The sequence below is a fragment of the Chanodichthys erythropterus genome, chromosome 14 (assembly GCF_024489055.1).
Source record: "Chanodichthys erythropterus isolate Z2021 chromosome 14, ASM2448905v1, whole genome shotgun sequence".
Classification (NCBI taxonomy): Eukaryota; Metazoa; Chordata; class Actinopteri; order Cypriniformes; family Xenocyprididae; genus Chanodichthys; species Chanodichthys erythropterus.
In genome coordinates, this window is record NC_090234.1 from 43325113 (window position 1) to 43345897 (window position 20785).

Below are 20785 nucleotides of genomic sequence, written 5' to 3' on the forward strand. Positions count from 1 at the left end.
GGGGATTATTTACAGTATTACATTGTTCCTGACAGTGTAATAATGAGGTAGCACAGCCTCTCACCTGCGCACAACCGCTCTCAGCAGAGAGATATGGGCGATGATCTATATGATCATCATCTCTTGCCATTGACTGTGTCAGCAACACACCCCTAACCACCCGATACGATATAATAATGCAATAAATACAGTATACTCTGGGATAATGTTGACAGGGTTTGACATTTTCAGTATATACTGTATCATACATAAATATGATCACTGAGAAAACAATAAAACGCTGGATTTGTCCATATGTATTCCAGCAGGTTCTGCAGGATCGCTTGCAGCAGTTACACATCCATACCTCATTAAATTACTTTGAAATTAATGGACTGCACCATGGCTCATTTAAGAAAGGTCACTCTACAAACTCATTAGGACCTTATTTAAAAATCATGTTTCATTATCATTATGAATAATGATGTCTAATTTAATGAAATATGAAATGCTTTAAAAGGCCATTAGGACAATTGTAGAGGTTCATAACACTCAGCTTAAAGGTTTCCCACTGTTTAACAGTTCAGTACAGGCCACCCTCTTGTTTTTAGTTGGCATCTTCATGATTGTACAAATGATCTGATTGTTAAATGCTGAAATACGTTACACACCAATTATACACAATGTGAAGGTACTTTATTAATTAGAAAATCAAATCAAAGCATTAACTGTACATTCATATACACACTGCATTGGTTAGAATGAAAGAACCTTTTTTTAAACGTGTTGAGAAGTACGTACAGATAAAGTTGGAGGAAAAAAAAAAAAAAAAAAACACTAGGTATCATAGCAGACTTTGTAAATGATTAAAGAGAAAACTGTACATCATACACTAAACGACTGAGGATCATACACTACCAGACATTCAAATCGTTCTGAACACAACAAACTCACGCCTTGAATCAAATGAAAACAATGTGTTTTGTTTAAAATGATGGGCTCAAAATATAAAAACATTTTTTACCTCCTCCAACTGGATGGAATCAGAGCCTCAAGCTACACAACACAATTTTCTGCAAAATCCAACGTTCTCCAGTGGGAGAGAATTAAACGTCTGAGGACTGGCTTTGACTTTCAGCAGCTAACGTTGATTCATCCAGACTGAAAATCGTGGCACAAATCTGTACAAAAGTCATGCGGTGTATTCCAGCCGTAAATCAGCTACAATTACATTATGGTTAGCACTTTCTACAATCCCACATTCTTAGAAATAAAAGTTCCAAAAGGAGGGTTTAGCAGTGATGCCATAGAACAACCATTTTTTGGTTCCCCATAGAACCTTTCAGTAATCAGTTCTTAAAAGAATTTGTGAAGTGTGAAGACCATTTTAATAATCTGAAGAACCTTTTATAAAGAACCTTTCTTGGAATGGAAAGGTTCCATGGATGTTAAAGTTTCTTCATGGAACCATCAATTAAAAATCTTTAAGAGCCCAGTTGAGAATGCAGTGCAGTTGAGAAGACACAAATCAAAGTTGAGCAGATGTGTCGTCAGTAACGCTGTTTTCATTCACACAGTACTGTCCACCTCTCTTGAACACAATCCTTCAATAAACTTGAAGCTTTGTGCAAATTACACTCATCAACTGCTTTAAAAACAGTACAAGCTTGTAACAGTAAGGGAATATACAGTATGTGCAAGGCTGTCACCTAAATTGCGGCAGTTTTTAAAATGTTTTAAAAGTTTAAATGTGACCATTCTGGAACTATAATTTTTTTTGTTTAGTTTTACCTACAAAATCATCACTCACCAAACAGTTCTCAATGGTTGCACTGTTTCAAGGTTGATAAGACTTAATCATGTTATCATTATCATATCAACAAAGATTCTCATGCATGATATTTTTGTAAGTAAGAAATACTGATTTTATAACAAACCTCACAGCGAATTTTCCTTAACTTACTTCCTTAAGTCATACACAACCTAAAAAGACATAAAAATACACGTAATGAGCATCTTTTGACTAACATGACACGTATTTGAGATGATTAGCCCTATAACACATGGGAATCCCATGCCGTTCCAAAATCTTCCAATGTTGGTGTACATTTAAAGGATTTAAAAGACAATTTGTTACCACAGTGATAGCACCCTTTAAGTTAAAAGTGAACTGTGTAATTTTTGCAGCAAAAATAATGGCTGTCCCCGAAATCACATACACTCTGAGTGAGTAGGTACTTCTTTTGAATAAGTAAACTCTTCACGATTATTAAAAAAGTACATTCTATATAGTATGAATGTGTAGAATGAACATATTCACCATGTACTGCATCCGAAATTGAATAATTCCCTACTATATAGTAAAGTATGCAAAAAACAATTCACCAACAGAGCAGTATGTCTGAATACATGGTATTTGAAAATCACTAGGTGAAAAGTACCCTAAAGATCTTCTACATCCACCAAGACTTTCACAACCAATGGTCTATTACTATCCCTTTTACTATCCCATGAGTCCAGAGGAGAGGATTTATCAATGGAGGTGAAGCGAAACAACTGACATTGTTGGTCATATTTCATTCATTTCAAACTGTATTCATACTACACACACATTCATACTATATAGAACATACTTTTTTAATGGTCGCAATGCAAAGCCACATTTCCACCACAGGAACTTTCCCCAGTTACTACGGGACTTTGGGGTGGTACTCGGTGAGTTACGACTACAGGGACCAGGTTCTAAATGAAGTGCCGAGTTAAAATTCGCCTCTCAGAAAGTCCCTGCTAGCAAGGCAGTACTTTTTCAAAGTTCAGGAACTTTTGGCATTGGACATTGAACATGCTAATTGATTGAATTCATGCAGCATTTTGATTGGTTGACTTCACGCATTTTTAAAACCACCATTTTTAAAAGACTGTTGCGGTGCGTGTAGTAAGAGTTGTTTGCTATTCAAATCAACAATGGAGTTTAAAAATATGATATATTTTTATTGAGCTTTTATGTAGAAGACGAAATCCAGCGGGAACAAGTGTCCTAGGGACTTAATCTTTCCGGTACTTTAGACCGTGATGGAAAGTCAGACATCAATAGGTGTGGGGGAAAAACAGTTCCTGGGACAAACTGTTCTGGGATATTTCAGTGGAAATGAGGCTATATTTTCAAACCAAATGTAGTACCTACTATACAGTGTGCGATTTCGGACATAGAAATAGTAGGAAAGAAGGAAGTAGTAGGTCATCAGAGTACTTTCCGGCTACTGTTTCATGAACACTTCAGACATGCTACTCTTTTCACAAACTGTTTTTGCAGCTACTACTTCGTGAAGTATATGATTTCGAATACAGCCATTAAGTGTGTAACTTCAACTTGAAGTAACGCTGTGCAGACAGATTGGTGTATGATATCAAAGTACCGCAAGAGCAATTTAAAAGCATACGGAGCCGGCTGCTCTCTAATAGCTCTTGCAGTACTTTCATGTCATACACCGGTCGATCTGCACAGCGTCGCTTCAAGTTGAACACACGTATTGATTTTTCAGCCCCCACCCTCTCAATCTGCCATTGGTTGCCCCAGATAGCCCCACGCCAAACTCACACTATTGGTTGAGATGACGTTGTGCCAGTCATGCTGCTCAAAACAAAACAATTTGGAGCCACTAGTGGTTCAAAAATTAGACACTTCACCTTTAAACCCTACACTATGTGCAGCAGAATTAGAGAGCATGTCAGTTTAAGTACGCATTTTGTCAAAACATCTAGACTGTGATCTGCTGTATATAACTGACCAATGAATCCACTCCAATGACTCATTGCGATACTCTAACAAGAGTATGTTTGTTGAGAGTTTTCCTTCATTTATTACTTGGACACTCCCTGTTCCCACTATGAACTCAGTCTTTTGGTGGTAGTGGGTGCACAGGTGTGGAGGGTGAAGAGATTTAGTCCATTCCCAGAGCCTTCAACTGTCTCTCAATCTCGGCGTCTGAAATGGTGGCAGCTTTAGACTTTGCTGGGGAGGCGCCAGGGAGGATCTTTCCTGCTGACGGGGCTCTTACCATCTGCGGAAACAAAAACAATTGGAGCCCTTTATTAGAGCAGTAAAACTTCAGATTTCACAGATCACCTGGTGCTAAAACTCTACCAGCATAAGCCTACGTTTAATTGTTGTTTTGGGGAATGGAAGTAGTACCTAATAAAATATGTTCATTGTTTACGCCAAATGTTCTACAACAACAGAGCCCAAGCACTTTATTTGGGGAATACAGGACAAAGAATCTGTGGAATATGAGTATTACATTTTGGCCCAAGGGAATACACATCTGCTGCAATCAGATACGATGATTCTGCATCTCATGAATCTAAAAAAAGGCCTACAGTAATCACAGGCACAGCCAGAGTCCTGCCATCTGCTGAAAGCAGCCGCTGGGGCTGTCGCTAGAACAGTACAGACAAAAAGAAAGCGTCTAACCTTTCCTGCGATCTCTATGCCGATCTCATCAAGCACCTGGTTCACGATGTCCTGGCATTCTTCCTCGTCGCCTGATTCATCAAAAATCTCATCCAGTGTATCATTGACTGTGGACAGAAATTTGTTGGTGAAGTTGGTGAAAGTCGACAGAATAACCTAATCTCTAGACCGGTGATTCTCAACTGGTTTTGCTTTAGGATCCAGATGCAATTAAACCACCTGGAAACAAAGACTTCTTTAAGCTTCTGAGGATGAACTTGCTGGATATGACAGAGTTTGCCAGGTTTGAGGCATCAAATCTTTGAAAAAAGTTTTTAAGAGTTTTGTTTGAAGCACTTACTACAGATTAATTCAAATTATTTTAACTAATTAATAATAAATTCAATATCCTGAAGAACTGTATATTTTGCCAAGAAATTATTCCGTTTCCTGTTTTTTTCCCCAGTGTTTTCTGTACAATCCACCTTAAACGGCACATAAAAACAAAATAAACTGAGGCTGGGTGCTTTACGGGATGGTCAGACCATCTCTTCCTGCCTAAAGCCGGATGCACACTGTACGATTTATAATAGTCCTTTATGACTGTTGCTTGTCAGACTGTACGAACATCAGTCACATCAAGTCATGTCACACTGTGGGATCTCAGCTGTCATTAATGTCAGACTGTACAGCAGTCAAGACGCGTTAAAAATGGACGTTTAAAAAGTTTTACATTATCAATCTGACATGTTCAGTGACGTGAGCTGCATTTTTATGTGGGATAAAAATGGTGGCTAGCAAACATAAACAATCTCTAGTGTTTTAGGGTTAGTTCACTCTAAAATGAAAATTCTTTCATTTATTACTCACCCTCATGTCGTTCCACACCTGGAAGACCTTCATTCATCTTCAGAACACAAATGAAGATATTTTTAATGAAATCCGAGAGGTATATGTCTTGTCCATAGACAGCAATATAATCACCCCTTTCAAGGTCCACAAAGGTACTAAAGACATCGTTAAAACAGTCGACGTGACTTCAGTGTTTCAACCTTAATTTTATGAAGCAACAAAAATACTTTTTGTGCGCAAAAACAAAACAAAAAATAACGACTTCATTCAACAATATATTCTCTTCTTGTGTCATTCTCCTACGCTGTTTATGTTGTAAACACAGTTCAGCACTTCCAGGTTCTACGTCAAAAAGTATTCTCGTCACTTCATAAAGGTTGAACCACTGCAGCCACATGGGCTGCGTCCGAAATCGCATACTTCCCTACTATATAGTATGCGAAAAACAGTATGCTAGGCGAGTAGTATGTCCGAATTCATATCCTTCGAAAAACAGTAGGCGAGAAGTACCCGGATGACCTACTGCTTCCGCCCGAATTCTGTAGTAGGCATGCGATGGATGCTGTGCTATCCCGTGAGGCCACAGGAGAGGATTCTTCATATTCGAAAATGGCGCAAAGCGGCGATGCGGCTCTTTTCAAGTCTAAGTACATCAGGGAAAAACGGTGTTTATTGTGGTTAAATTGCACTCGTTTAACATAATGTAAGTAAACGGCTGACTTATTGAAAGTTTAGACAATGTAAATCGATGAGAAGATTTTGAGAGTCGGCTGTAAAAAGATGTTTAATCATTTTTACTGAGAGCACATCAAGCTAACGAACAGATTGAGCTACATCAGCTTGTTAAAACTGTTTTACTCAACAGAGACGTTCGTTGTTAAGCAGTTTAATGAGATTAGAAAACTTAACAGACAGCAACATTCAGGTTTAGGTTGTAGGGCTCACAGTTTGTAAATGTTATGTAAATAGTTAGGCCGATGAAAGCGGAGTAGAGCGGGCGCTTTAAATTTTCGTGCTGTTGTGACGACGCATGACATGTGACAACATTAACATGGCGGATGTAGAACGTCCGAATTCCATTCATACTATCCATATTCATACTATATAGAACGTACTGTTTTAACGGTCGGGAAGTATGTTCAAATTCAAATGTAGTGCCTACTCATGTAGTATGCGATTTCGGACGCAGCCATGGACTATTTTAATGATGTCTTTAGTACCTTTCTGGACCTTGACAGTGGTAATTAAATTGCTGTCTATGGAGGAGTCTCGGATTTCATCAAAAATATTTTTATTTGTGTTCTGAAGATGGAAGAAGGTCTTACAGGTTTGAAACGACATGAGAGTGAGTACTTAATGAAAGAAATTTCATTTTTGGATGAACTAACACTTTAATTTTGATCATGGCTCCTCTTAAAAAGAAAACTGGAAAACGATGTGTGTGGATCAAGTGGTGGTTTGTTGTTAGGCTTGTTTGAGATGCGCCTAGCCTCTCCTGAAATTCAGCCGAGAGCAGGCGGCTGCAGTGATGGGAGGAGTGAAAAAAGTGCAGGCAAGACGGACAGTTTTCTGTTCTCGAAGTGGATCAGGAGGATCAAGGCGGATATTGCGGGATTCACACTCGCACTTTTTTGCTGATAAACTGGATGCAATTTAAGTTCTGTTGCTTTTTATATGAATATAAACATAATGAACAATACACACATAGTACTTGTTATTTATTTCCATTCGAAAGATGTGTGGATCAATCATTTTTATTTTAATTACAGACATGTTTTTATATATTTTTATAAATCTGATAGCTATCACATAACTCACAGAGAGATCGCACTGTCAGAGACTTTAGGAATATTCAGTGATCGGTTCTGCGCAGTACTTGCTCATCTCAAACAAGCCTCTTGCCCAGGGATGACGCGTTTTTTAGGCCAACCCGGAAGTTAGCAGCGCATGGGTTCCCTCGATTGAAAGCCTATGCAGTTTTCCCATAGACTTTTGGAAAATCGCAGAAAATAAGCTCTGTGTTTAACAAAGGGTTATGACACTTACATGTTTTGTCTATCAAGATAATCTTTATGTTAACACAACATTTATAGATTTTGAAGCCTAAATAAAGTCGTAAGATATAAAAGGCTAATAGTAGGCTATAAACGGACTACAACACACCATGGTCGCGGATCAACGTCGTCACCACCGAGCGTCCTCAAACTTTATTTAGAAAACAACTTTATTTATAAATACTTATAAATACTTATGAATACTTATCCACTTTTTCATGAGAAATGCTGTCCAAATGTCCCGTTTTTAATGATGACGTCTAATGTCCCCGCCAAAGGAAGTAGTCCCTTCTAGCAATTTGTTAGCAACCGCCGATTTTAAGACACAGTAAAAGTTAAAAAAAATCACAAGCGGGTTATAACTGGTGTGTTTTATGTCATAGATCAAAACGTGAAAGTATTTAGAGGCTTTGTTAACCACATACCTTATTTCAGGCGATTTAGCAAAAACCCATTCAAAAAACCCATAGACTTTACGGCGTTGGAACCGGAAGTCCTAAAATGCTAACTCGCTTCCGGGTTTTGCCTACAAAAATGCGTCATCCCTGAGGCACTCTATTGCGTCATTAGGTTCTGCGCTCCTATTGGTTTTTGATGTGATGGTTGTCGTAGAAGAAGTCACACAGAATTTTGTTGGAGGTAAAATCTGATTGCAATGGTCATTAATCGGCTGTCAGTAAACATGTCAAACTAATGATCAAAGACTTCCAATTTTAGTCTAGGATCCGAGGAATCAAAATTTGTTTCAGACGGCCATATCATGGCCAAAATCGCACAGTGTGAACCCAGCTTAAATTGGCAGTGTTTGGCTACAATGTGGACTATAATTTTTGTCATAAGTTCTAGTTACTCAAAACTAGTAGTGAGTCAACACAGTGCCAAAACTGTTAATTGCACAATAATGAATTTCAATAGTTTCATGCTGTTTGTTGCCAACAATTCATGGCACAGAACTCATTGTGTGCACAAACCATGCCATTGTTGTGAATTATCATTTACCTTATGGGGTTTATATATGGTTTCTGAAAATGAGGGCATGTCACGCAGCCTGTCCAGGTTGGCGCCTACATAATATAACTGCTTCTACCAAATGAATGATATTTTTGCCAAACTTGCCTGGACACCACACCAGGCATTTTGATGTAAAGTGAAATATAGGAAGTGCTGATAAGCCTATTTATTTAGCTGTCCTGATAAAGCATTATTATATGGTGATCTGAATTTTAAAAAATACAATGAAACTCGCCATATATAGTAATCTTACATAGTCCAGATAGCATTTAGCATAGTTTTTGCACTGCTGAAAAATAACCAGAAGAAAGAGATCCACCATTTTAGAACCACTTACGCATGTCCTCCGTCATTCCCATTTTTAAGTTCTCCTTTTGGAAGTCCTGCATCGTCTGTAGCGTCTTCTTGGGGTCCATTCTTTTATTGACAGTCTGCATAGTCTGAGAGACAGAAAGAGTTCAAGCAATCCATCACATTCCCGGAGAATAAATAGAGCATCCTTGCGGTGCACAAACGGTAATAAAAATAACACAAGCTCTGACAAAAATCCACCACGGACGAATACATTTTGAATGCAGCTCGACATAAATTTCGACATCACACCATTTGGTGAGGAGGGGAGTACAGTAAGTAGATGACAGAACATAAAAATAGGTCGCATGGAGAGAAGTCTATTTTACTGTCCCGCTGGGTCTCTAGCACTGTGGCAGGGCAGACACACAGGAAGAGTCCTATCTGATTACAGAGAATTATTTACACACAGCCTCATTATCACCCATCTCATATCTATTACACCAGCTACCTCTTTTAGACTGACTAGTGACTACAAATACACAATAACAGTTGGGTTAGGAAATATTAATAGCTTCCTTCCTCATACAATATGGATTGGATACAGACACAATGAATCTTTTGTGCGAGTACAGGAACGGCTTGCAAACGGGTGAGAAAAACAACACCCCATCAATGAGCAGTCAGAGACTGAATTTAATTGGCTGAAATTGCATTTTATGTGAGGATGCGACATGCCTGTAGTGATTGGTAAAGATAAGACAAGCTTTGTGAAGTGTGTGCATTAGAAGTGCAGACTGTGAAATTGTCTCCTTATTCAAATCAAAATAAATGAACCTATACCCATCTCATGCAAAAATTAAAATGTAACAATTATCATTAAATATATTAATAATTGACTACATTACTTGAAATAAAATAAAATATAATGGTAAAAATACCTTAACATATACTATTTCATCTAGTTGCCAACTCAGTGTACTAAAATAACAAAAACTGAAATATCACTAATAAAAATTAAATATCCATATTAGAAAACAAAGCAAATAAATAGACAAAAAGATAAAATTACTAAAAATTTTACCAAAAATGAAATGAAAACAGGAAATAAAAATTGAAATCTTCACAATCATCCCATTTTACAGCAAAACACTCTCTTGTAAAAAAATAAATAATATATTATATATATATATATTATAATGTCTTTTAAAAGCTTTAGTTTAAATTTCAATTAGTGGTTGCTTAAATTATTTTATAATTCATAAAAGCAAAAATAAAATAAAATCCACAAGGTGCTTTTTCTGGTAAGATCTTATTAAACAAGTCTTTAAGAGAGCGTGCTTAAAACAATATACACTGCATCTACAATGTCCTTTTGTTGTCCTACATTTATTGAAATATATGCTACTTTATTATTTTGCTTCAAAAAAGAAAGCTCCAAAGGCTCCATCCTAAACTCCATAAAACAATCATATGGCTCCTATTATTTTGTACAAGCATCATGGGAAAAACTCTAAATGAGTGATAATGAGAAGAGTGTGAATTAATACACAGAGATATGAGATCTTTAGAAAAGTAGAGCAGAAACTACAAAACTGGGTCAAAATGAGAAGTAAGGAGCTCCCCAACAACATGATAATTAAACCCTGTTTAAGGATTCTTTTGAAGTGCTTTGCTACATAAGGGATTCTGTTTTTCCAGCACTTCCCGGGAACACATCGGGCTACGTGTGAATAATACAGAGCCGTCATCAGGGGGTGGGGGTATGGGGGGGGGGGAACTGGGAATGTTGAAGGGTCTTGTGTTGAGCAATGGAATAACTGAACCAGGAGTAATGCAGATCCATTGGGAGGATTAAGGGTCTTACCTTCGCTGTGGTAGACATGGCTCCAGCCATCTTCATCTGAGAGTTCATGACTTTGGTCTGCGTGGACATGGACGTGACCTTAGAGCTCACGGCGTAGGTTCGGTTCTTCTGTTTCCTAAGCTGTACGAGCTGTTTGGCTAGTATCTTGCAGGCTTCTCTGTTTCCAGTCTTGGCCATTTTTTTGATTTCCATTTCCTGGTAAGAATAAAGACATCAACAGTTTCTACATCTAGTAGGAACAAAATTGAGTTTTCACTTCTAGGACAGAACAACAAGGCACCCAGGCAGACAGATCGACAGCAGAGATGTTAGTGATGTTGTGAAGCACCACACCATAACAGCTGAAACTTGTGCCATGTTTACTTGTTTGGACCCAGAGTTCTGAGTTTCTTTACATTAGTAAAAGTCTGAAAACAGCTCTGTGCCCTGAGGAAAGTCAAGCAATTAGATGCAGTGGGAAACAGTGTGTGTGTGTCTGCAGAGATCTCTCTTGGGACTGTGTGATAGTGAGGGCGGCCCATCAGAATTAAAGCCTGAAACCTGCTGCACTCACAAAACCTTCCAACAAACTTTGTGTGCAGCGCTAATGATTATACAGCTCTCTTTCAACAGCATGTGTACAAAACACCGGCAAGACTAGGCAAACATTTTTCAAATAAAAATCCCTTTCTAACAAGCATCTGGTAACAGGAAATGTCAGCTTATTGGAGAGTCATAATCATTTCCATAAATCAACACTGGCCACTGATGGAGACCATTAAATGTGAAATAATTTAAAGGGTGAATTATCCCTTTAAACTTGGTTATGAGAGTATAACATTTTATTTTAACATAAATTATTTTTTGTTAAAATACTTTCTGCTATTAAGGTCTTCCAAAAATGAAAATCATTTAATCTTTTCAAATTATTTATCCAACATTTCATCAGTGAATAATGTCTAAAACTTTGCTTTATTCTTCACATTAAAGGTGCCATCGAACATTTTTTTCACAAAATGTAATATAAGTCTAAGGTGTCCCCTGAATGTGTCTGTGAAGTTTCAGCTCAAAATACCCCATAGATTTTTTTTATACATTTTTTAAACCGCCTATTTTGGGGCATAATTAGAAATGCGCCGATTCATGTTGCGGCCCCTTTAAATGCTCACGCTCCACCGCCCCCGGAGCTTGTGCTTGCCTTAAACAGCATAAACAAAGTTCACACAGCTAATATAACCCTCAAAATGGATCTTTACAAAGTGTTCGTCATGCATACTGCATGCATGCGTCGGATTATGTGAGTATAGTATTTATTTGGATGTTTACATTTGATTCTGAATGATTTTGAGGTTTTGCTCCGTGGCTAACGGCTAATGCTACACTGTTGGAGAGATTTATAAAGAATGAAGTTGTGTTTATGAATTATACAGACTGCAAGTGTTTAATAATTAAAATAACGACAGTCTTGTCTCCATGAATACAGTAAGAAACAATGGTAACTTTAACCACATTTAACAGTACATTAGCAACATGCTAACGAAACACTTAGAAAGACAATTTACAAATATCACTAAAAATAACATGTTATCATGGATCATGTCAGTTATTATTGCTCCATCTGCCATTTTTTGCTATTGTTCTTGCTTGCTTACCTAGTCTGATGATTCAGCTGTGCACAGATCCAGATGTTCTGCCCTTGTCTAATGCTTGAACATGAGCTGGCATATGCAAATATTGGTGCGTACACCCCGACTGTTACGTAACAGTCGGTGTTAAGTTGAGATTCGCCTGTTTTTCGGAGGTCTTTTACACAAATGAGATTTATATAAGAAGGAGGAAACAATGGAGTTTGAGACTAACTTTATGTCATTTCCATGTACTGAACTCTTGTTATTTAACTATGCCAAGATAAATAACATTTTTGATTCTAGGGCACCTTTAAAGTCCCTATGAAATCAAAATTAACAAATCGTATTATTTTACAGAATGTAGCAGTGTTTATTATCAATGATTTATCATATTTTTCATTAATTCATGTGTACTCATAATCCTAAATCTAAAATATAGTAGTCAATATTTGAAGTGGATCAAAACCTTACATCAAAGTTGTCCTAAAACCTTCTTCTTAGGACATCTTTGATTAACTTTTTTGATCCGCTTCAAATGTTGACTACTGTATAAACCTCCTCTCCCCCTCGAAACGGCATCTGTTCTCTTCGTGCCGTGTCTCTCGGCGGAAGGTGGGACTAAATATCCTCCACAACTGACTGTAAACTAGCATTCAACTTGCTATGATCCAATCAATCCCAGAAGGGTGAAATCAAGTCCCGCCCTACATTTTTTCTCATTCCAGAAGCCGTTTTTTCTTGTATATACGTCACAATAGGGAAGAAAACACTATCGCAACTTTGCAACTGTATGCCTTCGGAATACTAATAGTGCACAAATCACATGGACTAACTGTTATCATGCTTAATTCACGCTTAATTGTTTTTGCATGGAACAGCATCTTCAAAATATCTCCTTTAGCATTTCATGACAAAAATAACAGCATTCAGGACTGACACAAGGGGGAGTAAATAATGAATTTAATTTTTTTTTTTTTGAGTGAACTTTTCCTGTGATGAACAGAGACTATTAGCAGTGTGGCCAGCCATGTCCACTTATTGTTGTTTCATAACATCATCTATAAGTGTGGGTATTTGGGATCAATTAGGCTTTTTTTTTAGTATGTTTTGTCAGATTTGGTTGATCAGGCAACACTCACTATAATTACAGCCATCAGTAGGTTGATGTTGCAAAGAGTGTAAACACTTCCAAAACACTGCTCTTTTTGGGAGGTCCTACATGTACGTTTCACAATTACATATTGTGATGTGGAAGGGGTGTTTTGAAAAGTGTATGCTACTGTTCAAAAGTTTAATCTTTTAAAGAAATGAATACTTTTATTCAGCAAGGATGCATTGAATTGATCAAAAGGGACAGTAAAATCATTTATAATGTTACAAAATATTTCTATTTGAAATTTTGAACTTTTTATTCATCAAAGAACTCTGAAAAGATGTATCAAGATTTCCACAAAAATATTAAGCAGCAATTGTTTTCAATATTGTTTCTTGAGCATCAAATCAGCATATTAAAAGGATTTCTGAAAGATCATGTGACACTGAAGACTGGAGTAATAAATTACATTTTAAAATATATATCAATTTTAAAAAAGCAGTTATATTAAAAAGCAGAATATTTCGCAATGTTTTACTGTATTGTTGATCAAATAAATCAGCCTTAGTAAGCATAAGAGACTTTTTTCAGAAACATAAAATCTTATTGACCCCACACTTTTGAAAGGAATAATATATATGATATAAAGTTGTGCAGAAATGATACACTTCACCTTTAAGGCAGCTATTATTAAATCCGTAATCTGAATCCCAGGCATATTCTTCTGAACATTTAACGCAGCAGATCCTGTTTTCTCTTGTGTGCTCTTAATGTTAGTCTCTCAGGTAAACACATGCTGATCAGCTAAACAGGCATAACAGAGAGAATAAGTCTAATGATGCACACATTAGTCCAGGTGCTGCTCTGATGCCTGATAAGCAAAACGCAAGCTGACTCATTAGCTGCGCTGACACACACACACACACACACACACACATGCAGCACTGTCCTACTTTAACACACAATGGTGATTCGTGACAGCTTCTGAGAGTTTTGTACATGTTTGCCTGTCTGTCGCTATCAAAATATCAAATATGACTGGAATCGGGCATTTTTTACTGTTACACCATGACAAATAAGATATGCCTGCATAATAAATATTCATGTATAGAGAGCTGAGTGAGATGGAGCTGTAGCATCAGGCCAATTAGAGATGTTTTATTGTCACGTCAGCCACTAGGCAGCACTATGGACTGGAAAACTAGAATAAAAGTGACAGACTGATGTGCTAAACAAAACCCTTACCTTCAGAGAATAGATAATGATAAATATGACCCAATTCAGTTGACTAATATTTATCCAGCAGTTCATAGATATGATGCCATCTGGAGCAGGGTTAGGGGTATGAGATATGATGATATTAGACTGTGAAATATTAAAACGTCACCATGATCTGTCTGTACAAAGAGAACACTAGTATTGTGCTACAGTGCACATTTTCTCATTTGCATGTACTTTAAAGCCCTGCCAGTGACTTTACACGCACAAAATTTTTTCTGAGGTCACATAGTGCATAAGCAGTGAACTAAAAAGTTATCTTTCACATCTTATTACGCTTAAAGGTGACGCATGCATGTATTTTTAAAAGATGTAATATAAGTCTAGGTGTCCCCTGAATGTGTCTGTGAAGTTTCAGCTCAAAATACCCCATAGATTTTTTTTTTTAATTCATTTTTTTAATTGCCTATTTTGGGGCATCATTAAATATGCGCCGATTCAGGCTGCACGGCCCCTTTAAATCTCATGCTCCCCTCCCCCGGACAGCATAAACAAAGTTCACACAGCTAATATAACAAATCCATCAAAATGAATCTTTACAAAGTGTTCATCATGCAGCATGTCTAATCGCGTAAGTATGGTATTTATTTGGATGTTTACATTTGATTCTGAATGAGTTTGATAGTGCTGTTGGAGAGATTTATAAAGAATGAAGTTGTGTTTATGAATTATATAGACTGCAAGTGTTTAAAAATGAAAATAGTGACGGCTCTTGTCTCCATGAATACAGTAAGAAACAATGGTAACTTTAACCACATTTAACAGTACATTAGTAACATGCTAATGAAACATTTAGAAAGGCAATTTACAAATATCACTAAAAATATCATGATATAATGGATCATGTCAGTTATTATTGCTCCATCTGCCATTTTTCGCTATTGTTCTTGCTTGCTTACCTAGTCTGATGATTCAGCTGTGCACAGATCCAGACGTTAATACTGGCTGCCTTTTTCTAATGCCTTGAATGGCTGGCATATGCAAATATTGGGGGCGTACATATTAATGTTCCCGACTGTTACATAACAGTCGGTGTTATGTTGAGATTCGCCTGTTCTTTGGAGGTCTTTTAAACAAATGAGATTTATATAAGAAGGAGGAAACAATGGAGTTTGAGACTCACTGTATGTCATTTCCATTTACTGAACTCTTGTTATTCAACTATGCCAAGATAAATTCAATTTTTAATTTTAATTTAATTTTCCTATGGACAAAATCAAGCCCTGTCCTACATTTTTTCTTGTTCAAGAAGCTGTTTCACTCAGATATACGTCACAATAGAGAAGAAAAGATTTATAGCAACTTTATTTTCATGCCAACTTTAAAAACCAAAAAGAAAATTAATCATGATAAGATTGTGGATAGTGATCCTGACTGAAAAAAAAATGTGATATGATTATTTTTCTGCATTGTTTACCCCTACCCAAAAATTTATTTTTAAGATTTTATTACTAAATTTCCAGTTTTAAGTGAGATTTTGCATCCCAGATTTCGGGACCCCACTATAAGTGTAATGGGGTATTAAAACAGCAGTAGCACATGACCGGCCTGCAGCCATCTTTTAATATAGGTCATTTAAAAAAATGAAATAGATAACAAAGCAAAACCATGTCTAATTACAATAAAAATGAAGAAAAACGAGCCCCTTTTGGGAGGCAATTATGCACATTTCTGTGTTTACATAGAAACAATTAACGTAAACGGAGAGAGTTGGATTCTTCTGAGCTTTAAAAGGGACGACATGAACACTGAAGTCATTCTCGTGAGTATTGAGCGATGAACAATTCCCTTTAACTTAAAGCTAAAAAAGGCCATTTAATCTACCTGTTTCTAAACACAATTAACAGAAAGATCAAAAACTAAATTAATTAGCTTACTCGGTTCTTTGATGCAATAAAAATAAATCAAAAAAGCGACTACCTCGCATAAGCAGCGACACATGATGCTGGAAGGGACGCGGTGGACGTTGGGAGTTGAAGTTAACAGATGTGAAACTGCTTCGTTCCACTTACCATTTGCCTCTCCTGTCTCTCCAGGGCAGCTCTGTCTCTGGTGATTTGTCTCTGGGTGCCTCTCAGCTCTTTGGACTGCTCTTTAATGATATCTGTGACAGGATGGGGCAGAGAAAAACATGCAATAACACCGTCTGGAAAATCCTCATACAGTTCACTGATCCGAAACTGAGTTTCTTCTTCTCCTTTTTTCCCTCCTCCCTCAGTCTCTCTCTTTTATTCACACACAAAAAATGTTAAGGCATTTGGCTGACTTAGCACATGCCTAACAATACAAAACTTCTGACAGAAGTCTTTTATTTACTTATATATTGATATATATAAGGGTCCATTCCCTTGTTCCATGTTTTTACTCATTAAAAATTCTTAACCCTATACCCCTAATCTCTGGAGAAAATGTGTGCAGTTTGCAGGTACAAAACTCCACAATTACATTTTGTGTGGTGTGTGATTTTGTTTCATACTTTCATATAACATGGTTATAAAGGACAAAGGGCAAAAAGCTGAACAATAATTTCTTGACTCTCAGTTCATCAGAGATTGATTAAAAACAGACTCTTTTGGATCTGAATATTGCAGTACATTAAATATGCTTTCATGAGCCTGGAGAAAAAAATAAAATAAATAATTGCCCAGCAGGATCATGCACTTCATGTTTTCATGCATTTAAGGGACAAGCTAAACACATGCACCGAACATCAGGATTCTCCTCATGCTCCCGCCTCTAGATGCCACAATGTTCAGCCACACGCCTATAGGGAAGATACGCTCTCCTACACACTCACAGCGATCAGCCCAGCATGTGCCCTCATGAATGCCAATCATACAATAACATCCCATGAGGTTAAATGGTCAATATTAGAAGCCACAGATGGTGTTTAGGAGAACAATGGTTTAAAAAAAAAAAAACAGTAAGGAGTCTTGTGAGCTAATTCATAGTGTTAACTGTATTTAAAAAATATGAAATTTAAATTCAGGGAGAAAAAGATATGGTATAGTAGTCAACAAGTAAATGAATCAATGAATTATAGGAGGAAAAAAAGTTAAAAGAAGGATGCAGAAAAAAAGAAACAAATGAATATGAAATAGGTCAAAAAAGTTATTATAAAGCAATACATAAAAGAAATATTAAAAATGACAGTATAACTAAAAAGAAATAACTTTTACATTTTAAATAAACATAAAAATATTAAAAATGAGAACATGGCTGAAAAGAAAAACCAAGTTAAGTTAGTTAAATAATTAAAAAATAATAATAAACATAAAAAAAATATTAAAAATGAGAACATGACTGAAAAGAAAAAACAAGTTAAGTTAGTTAAATAATAAAATAAATTAATAAACATAAAAAATATTAAAAATGAGAACATGACTGAAAAGAAAAAACAAGTTTAGTTAAATAATAAAAAATTAATAAACATAAAAAATATTAAAAATGAGAACATGACTGAAAAGAAAAAACAAGTTAGTTAAATAATAATAAAAAAATAAACATAAAAAATGAGAACATGACTGAAAAGAAAAACCAAGTTAAGTTAGTTAAATAATTAAAAAATAATAATAAACATAAAAAATATTAAAAATGAGAACATGACTGAAAAGAAAAAACAAGTTAAGTTAAATAATAAAATAAATTAAGAAACATAAAAAATATTAAAAATGAGAACATGACTGAAAAGAAAAAACAAGTTTAGTTAAATAATAAAAAAAATAAACATAAAAAATATTAAAAATGAGAACATGACTGAAAAGAAAAACAAGTTAGTTAAATAATAAAAAAAAATAAACATAAAAAATGAGAACATGACTGAAAAGAAAAACCAAGTTGTTAGTTAAATAATTAAAAAAAATAATAATAAACATAAAAAATGTTAAAAATGAGGGGATAACTAAAAAGAAAAAAAAAAGTTAATTATATATTTTAACAGTAAAATTAATATTGTACAAAAACAAGAAAAGTCCAAGAAAAGTCCAAGAAAAGTCACAAAGAGTTTGTGAATACTTTTTTTATACTTAATTATCATTATAATTTTGCTACTTGCCCATCCCTAACCTTGATGAGAGAGTTTGTGTACACGTAGAAGTCTACGCAAAAGATGACGTATCGAAAACGTACTATTGAGGGAGGGTTATCGTCCACAAAACTCGGAGAGCTAAACCAGCTCTGCCATCTGACAGGATACTTTGGCACGGTGACTCTCGACTCACCTGGGCACCAAGGTCAAGAGGACAACGCTTCGGAAATGAAGGGAATTCAACTCGACCATGGAAAAGCATTAAAATGTGAGTAAAGACTGTGACTGATTCTCAGTTCACCACCTACTCTTCTGCTTTATATAGACTATATCATATGTATGACTTTGAATATAGTTATACTGTAATAGCTCAAATTAGGATCGTGACAATGCAGTATTTAAAAAACAAAACAAAAAAACAGCCAAAATCAACTTCATGACTTGTAGGAATGAATAAAGCTTCTATTGTTGATTGTTTGAGACACCTGCACAGGTTTAGATGGATGTGTTTCAATGATACAGTGCTCAGTGAGTCTTGAGGCAGCTAACCAGTTCATCTAACCAGTTAACTGTGCCAAATTCAGATCTCTACACAGCTCTGTCCATTGACTGCATGACTGCTTTAGTGGGAATGCAATAAACATCAATAATGCAGATGGTCCATAAAGAAATGGATTGCAATAATTGTTTCAATGTAAAAGAACCTAAAAAGGACAAGTAAATGAGGAAACTAACATGACACATGAGGACATAAACATGATATTGATTAATCTTGATGGGTTTGTTCTTTGTCATTTTTACTATGAAATAATGTTTTTTTTTTTGTTTGTTTTTTGTTTTTTCACTTTTGGCACAATGGCAAAACATTACTTTTATGTAAATAAAAGACATAACAGATCACCAATTGTGTCATAAAGCTAAATGAAACACATTATTATTATAATGACTGTAACGTTAGTCTACTACTGTTCATTCACAGTCGTTAACAACAAAAACATCTTTATGTAGCAAATATCCTTACTTTATGACTGTGACTTCATTAGGTAAACAACATCAAAACTGGTGTAACAAGCTGATAAAGTTTCAAAAGATGCAGCAGGGAAACAGGTGTAAATGACAAGAGGGATATGACCATGACAATCTATAATAAAACAATTAACAAAGTGACTTACCGTCGACTGTCTTCTTTTTAAACAGAGACGCCATGATGACTTAACTTAGACTTTGTTTTTCTCTTTAATTCAATATAAAAACTAGTTTCTCTGCCTAACTGCCTCAGCCTAACTGACTATCGATCTACTCAAAGGTCCCGAAATCCTTGTTTGTCACTTTCCAGCTCATGATCCCATCGAGTCATGCAGGGCGTGACGTCACGTGTCCGTGGCGCAGTTCTTCTCGCGTCCTGTAGGGGGCAGTGTTTCACTCCTCAAAATACTCAGACCTTCACTTGAGGGAAACGAGCTTCTGTCACTTTCAGCAATGGGCAGAACTGCACATGGGTGACTGACAGGAAATTTCAAGCAGTTTCAGCAGTGTCCTGAGGTGTAACATACTGTAATTCATTTAATACCATTACATTTTTCTTCAATTCTTCAATAATTATGTTACATACAGTTTTTATGAACTCATAGTAATTGAGTTTTTGTACTCTAAAAAATTAATTCGTCACACTGACTGCAGGACATATATAAAATGAACTAGTGACAGCCAAATTTGATTAAAATGCTGGATAGGTTAAATTTGTTGAAATTGTGGCCACCTTTCACTTAAATGTAAATAAGTAAGGAATTCTGAAACTGTGGTGTTCAAAAAAATCAACAAAAGATCAATGTCAGCTAGCCACATAGCTATTTTACAGTTTAGCTTCACTATTTAGCTATTAAAACAATATATCTCCCCCTTTTTTTCCAATAAATGTAGGCTATAGGTTAACAAAGCACTAAAAATGTTATCATTATATACACAATATAAACAAACCCTTATTCTTCTGGAGTATCCATCACTCCAGTGGACTTTAGAGCAGGTTATAGATACCATAGCATTGTCTATGGCAAATGTAATATTCTTATCAATTTAACGCTCCATCCGTCCGGACAATTTGTGGCTCCGTTCCTTGTGGGTGTAATTCTCATGGTATGGTAAAGTGGAGCAGACAGGAGATTACTGCCCCACAGCAAAGAAACCGGAGCCAGCGAGACAGGAGGAGCAGCGCGGGTGACTTTGGGCGGGATCGCGGATGTGTGGCCCGCAGCACATTATACCCTCTCTCTAAGGAG

The 20785-nt window shown here is 36.1% G+C and overlaps 1 protein-coding gene across 1 annotated transcript; it reads right to left on the reverse strand.

Annotated features, from left to right (window-relative positions):
• Nucleotides 1-795: 795 nt before the first annotated feature.
• chmp2ba (charged multivesicular body protein 2Ba) lies at nucleotides 796-19853 on the reverse strand. Its single transcript, XM_067409500.1, has 6 exons — nucleotides 19682-19853; nucleotides 16495-16586; nucleotides 10505-10699; nucleotides 8684-8786; nucleotides 4451-4557; nucleotides 796-4040 (listed from the first exon to the last, which is right to left on the reverse strand). The coding sequence occupies exons 1-6, from the start codon at nucleotides 19713-19715 to the stop codon at nucleotides 3921-3923; spliced, it is 651 nt and encodes a 216-aa protein (XP_067265601.1). The 5' UTR covers nucleotides 19716-19853; the 3' UTR covers nucleotides 796-3920.
• Nucleotides 19854-20785: the final 932 nt, after the last annotated feature.

Bases quoted from the DNA above. Each gene is read 5' to 3' on its own strand.
- chmp2ba (XM_067409500.1), bottom strand. From the start codon at position 19,715: ATGGCGTCTCTGTTTAAAAAGAAGACAGTCGACG. The intron at 16,587-19,681 runs GTAAGTCACTTT...ATCCTGTCACAG, and splicing joins TAAAAAGAAGACAGTCGACG to ATATCATTAAAGAGCAGTCC. The intron at 4,558-8,683 runs GTAAGTGGTTCT...TTCTGTCCACAG, and splicing joins GGGAATGACGGAGGACATGC to TCAATGATACACTGGATGAG.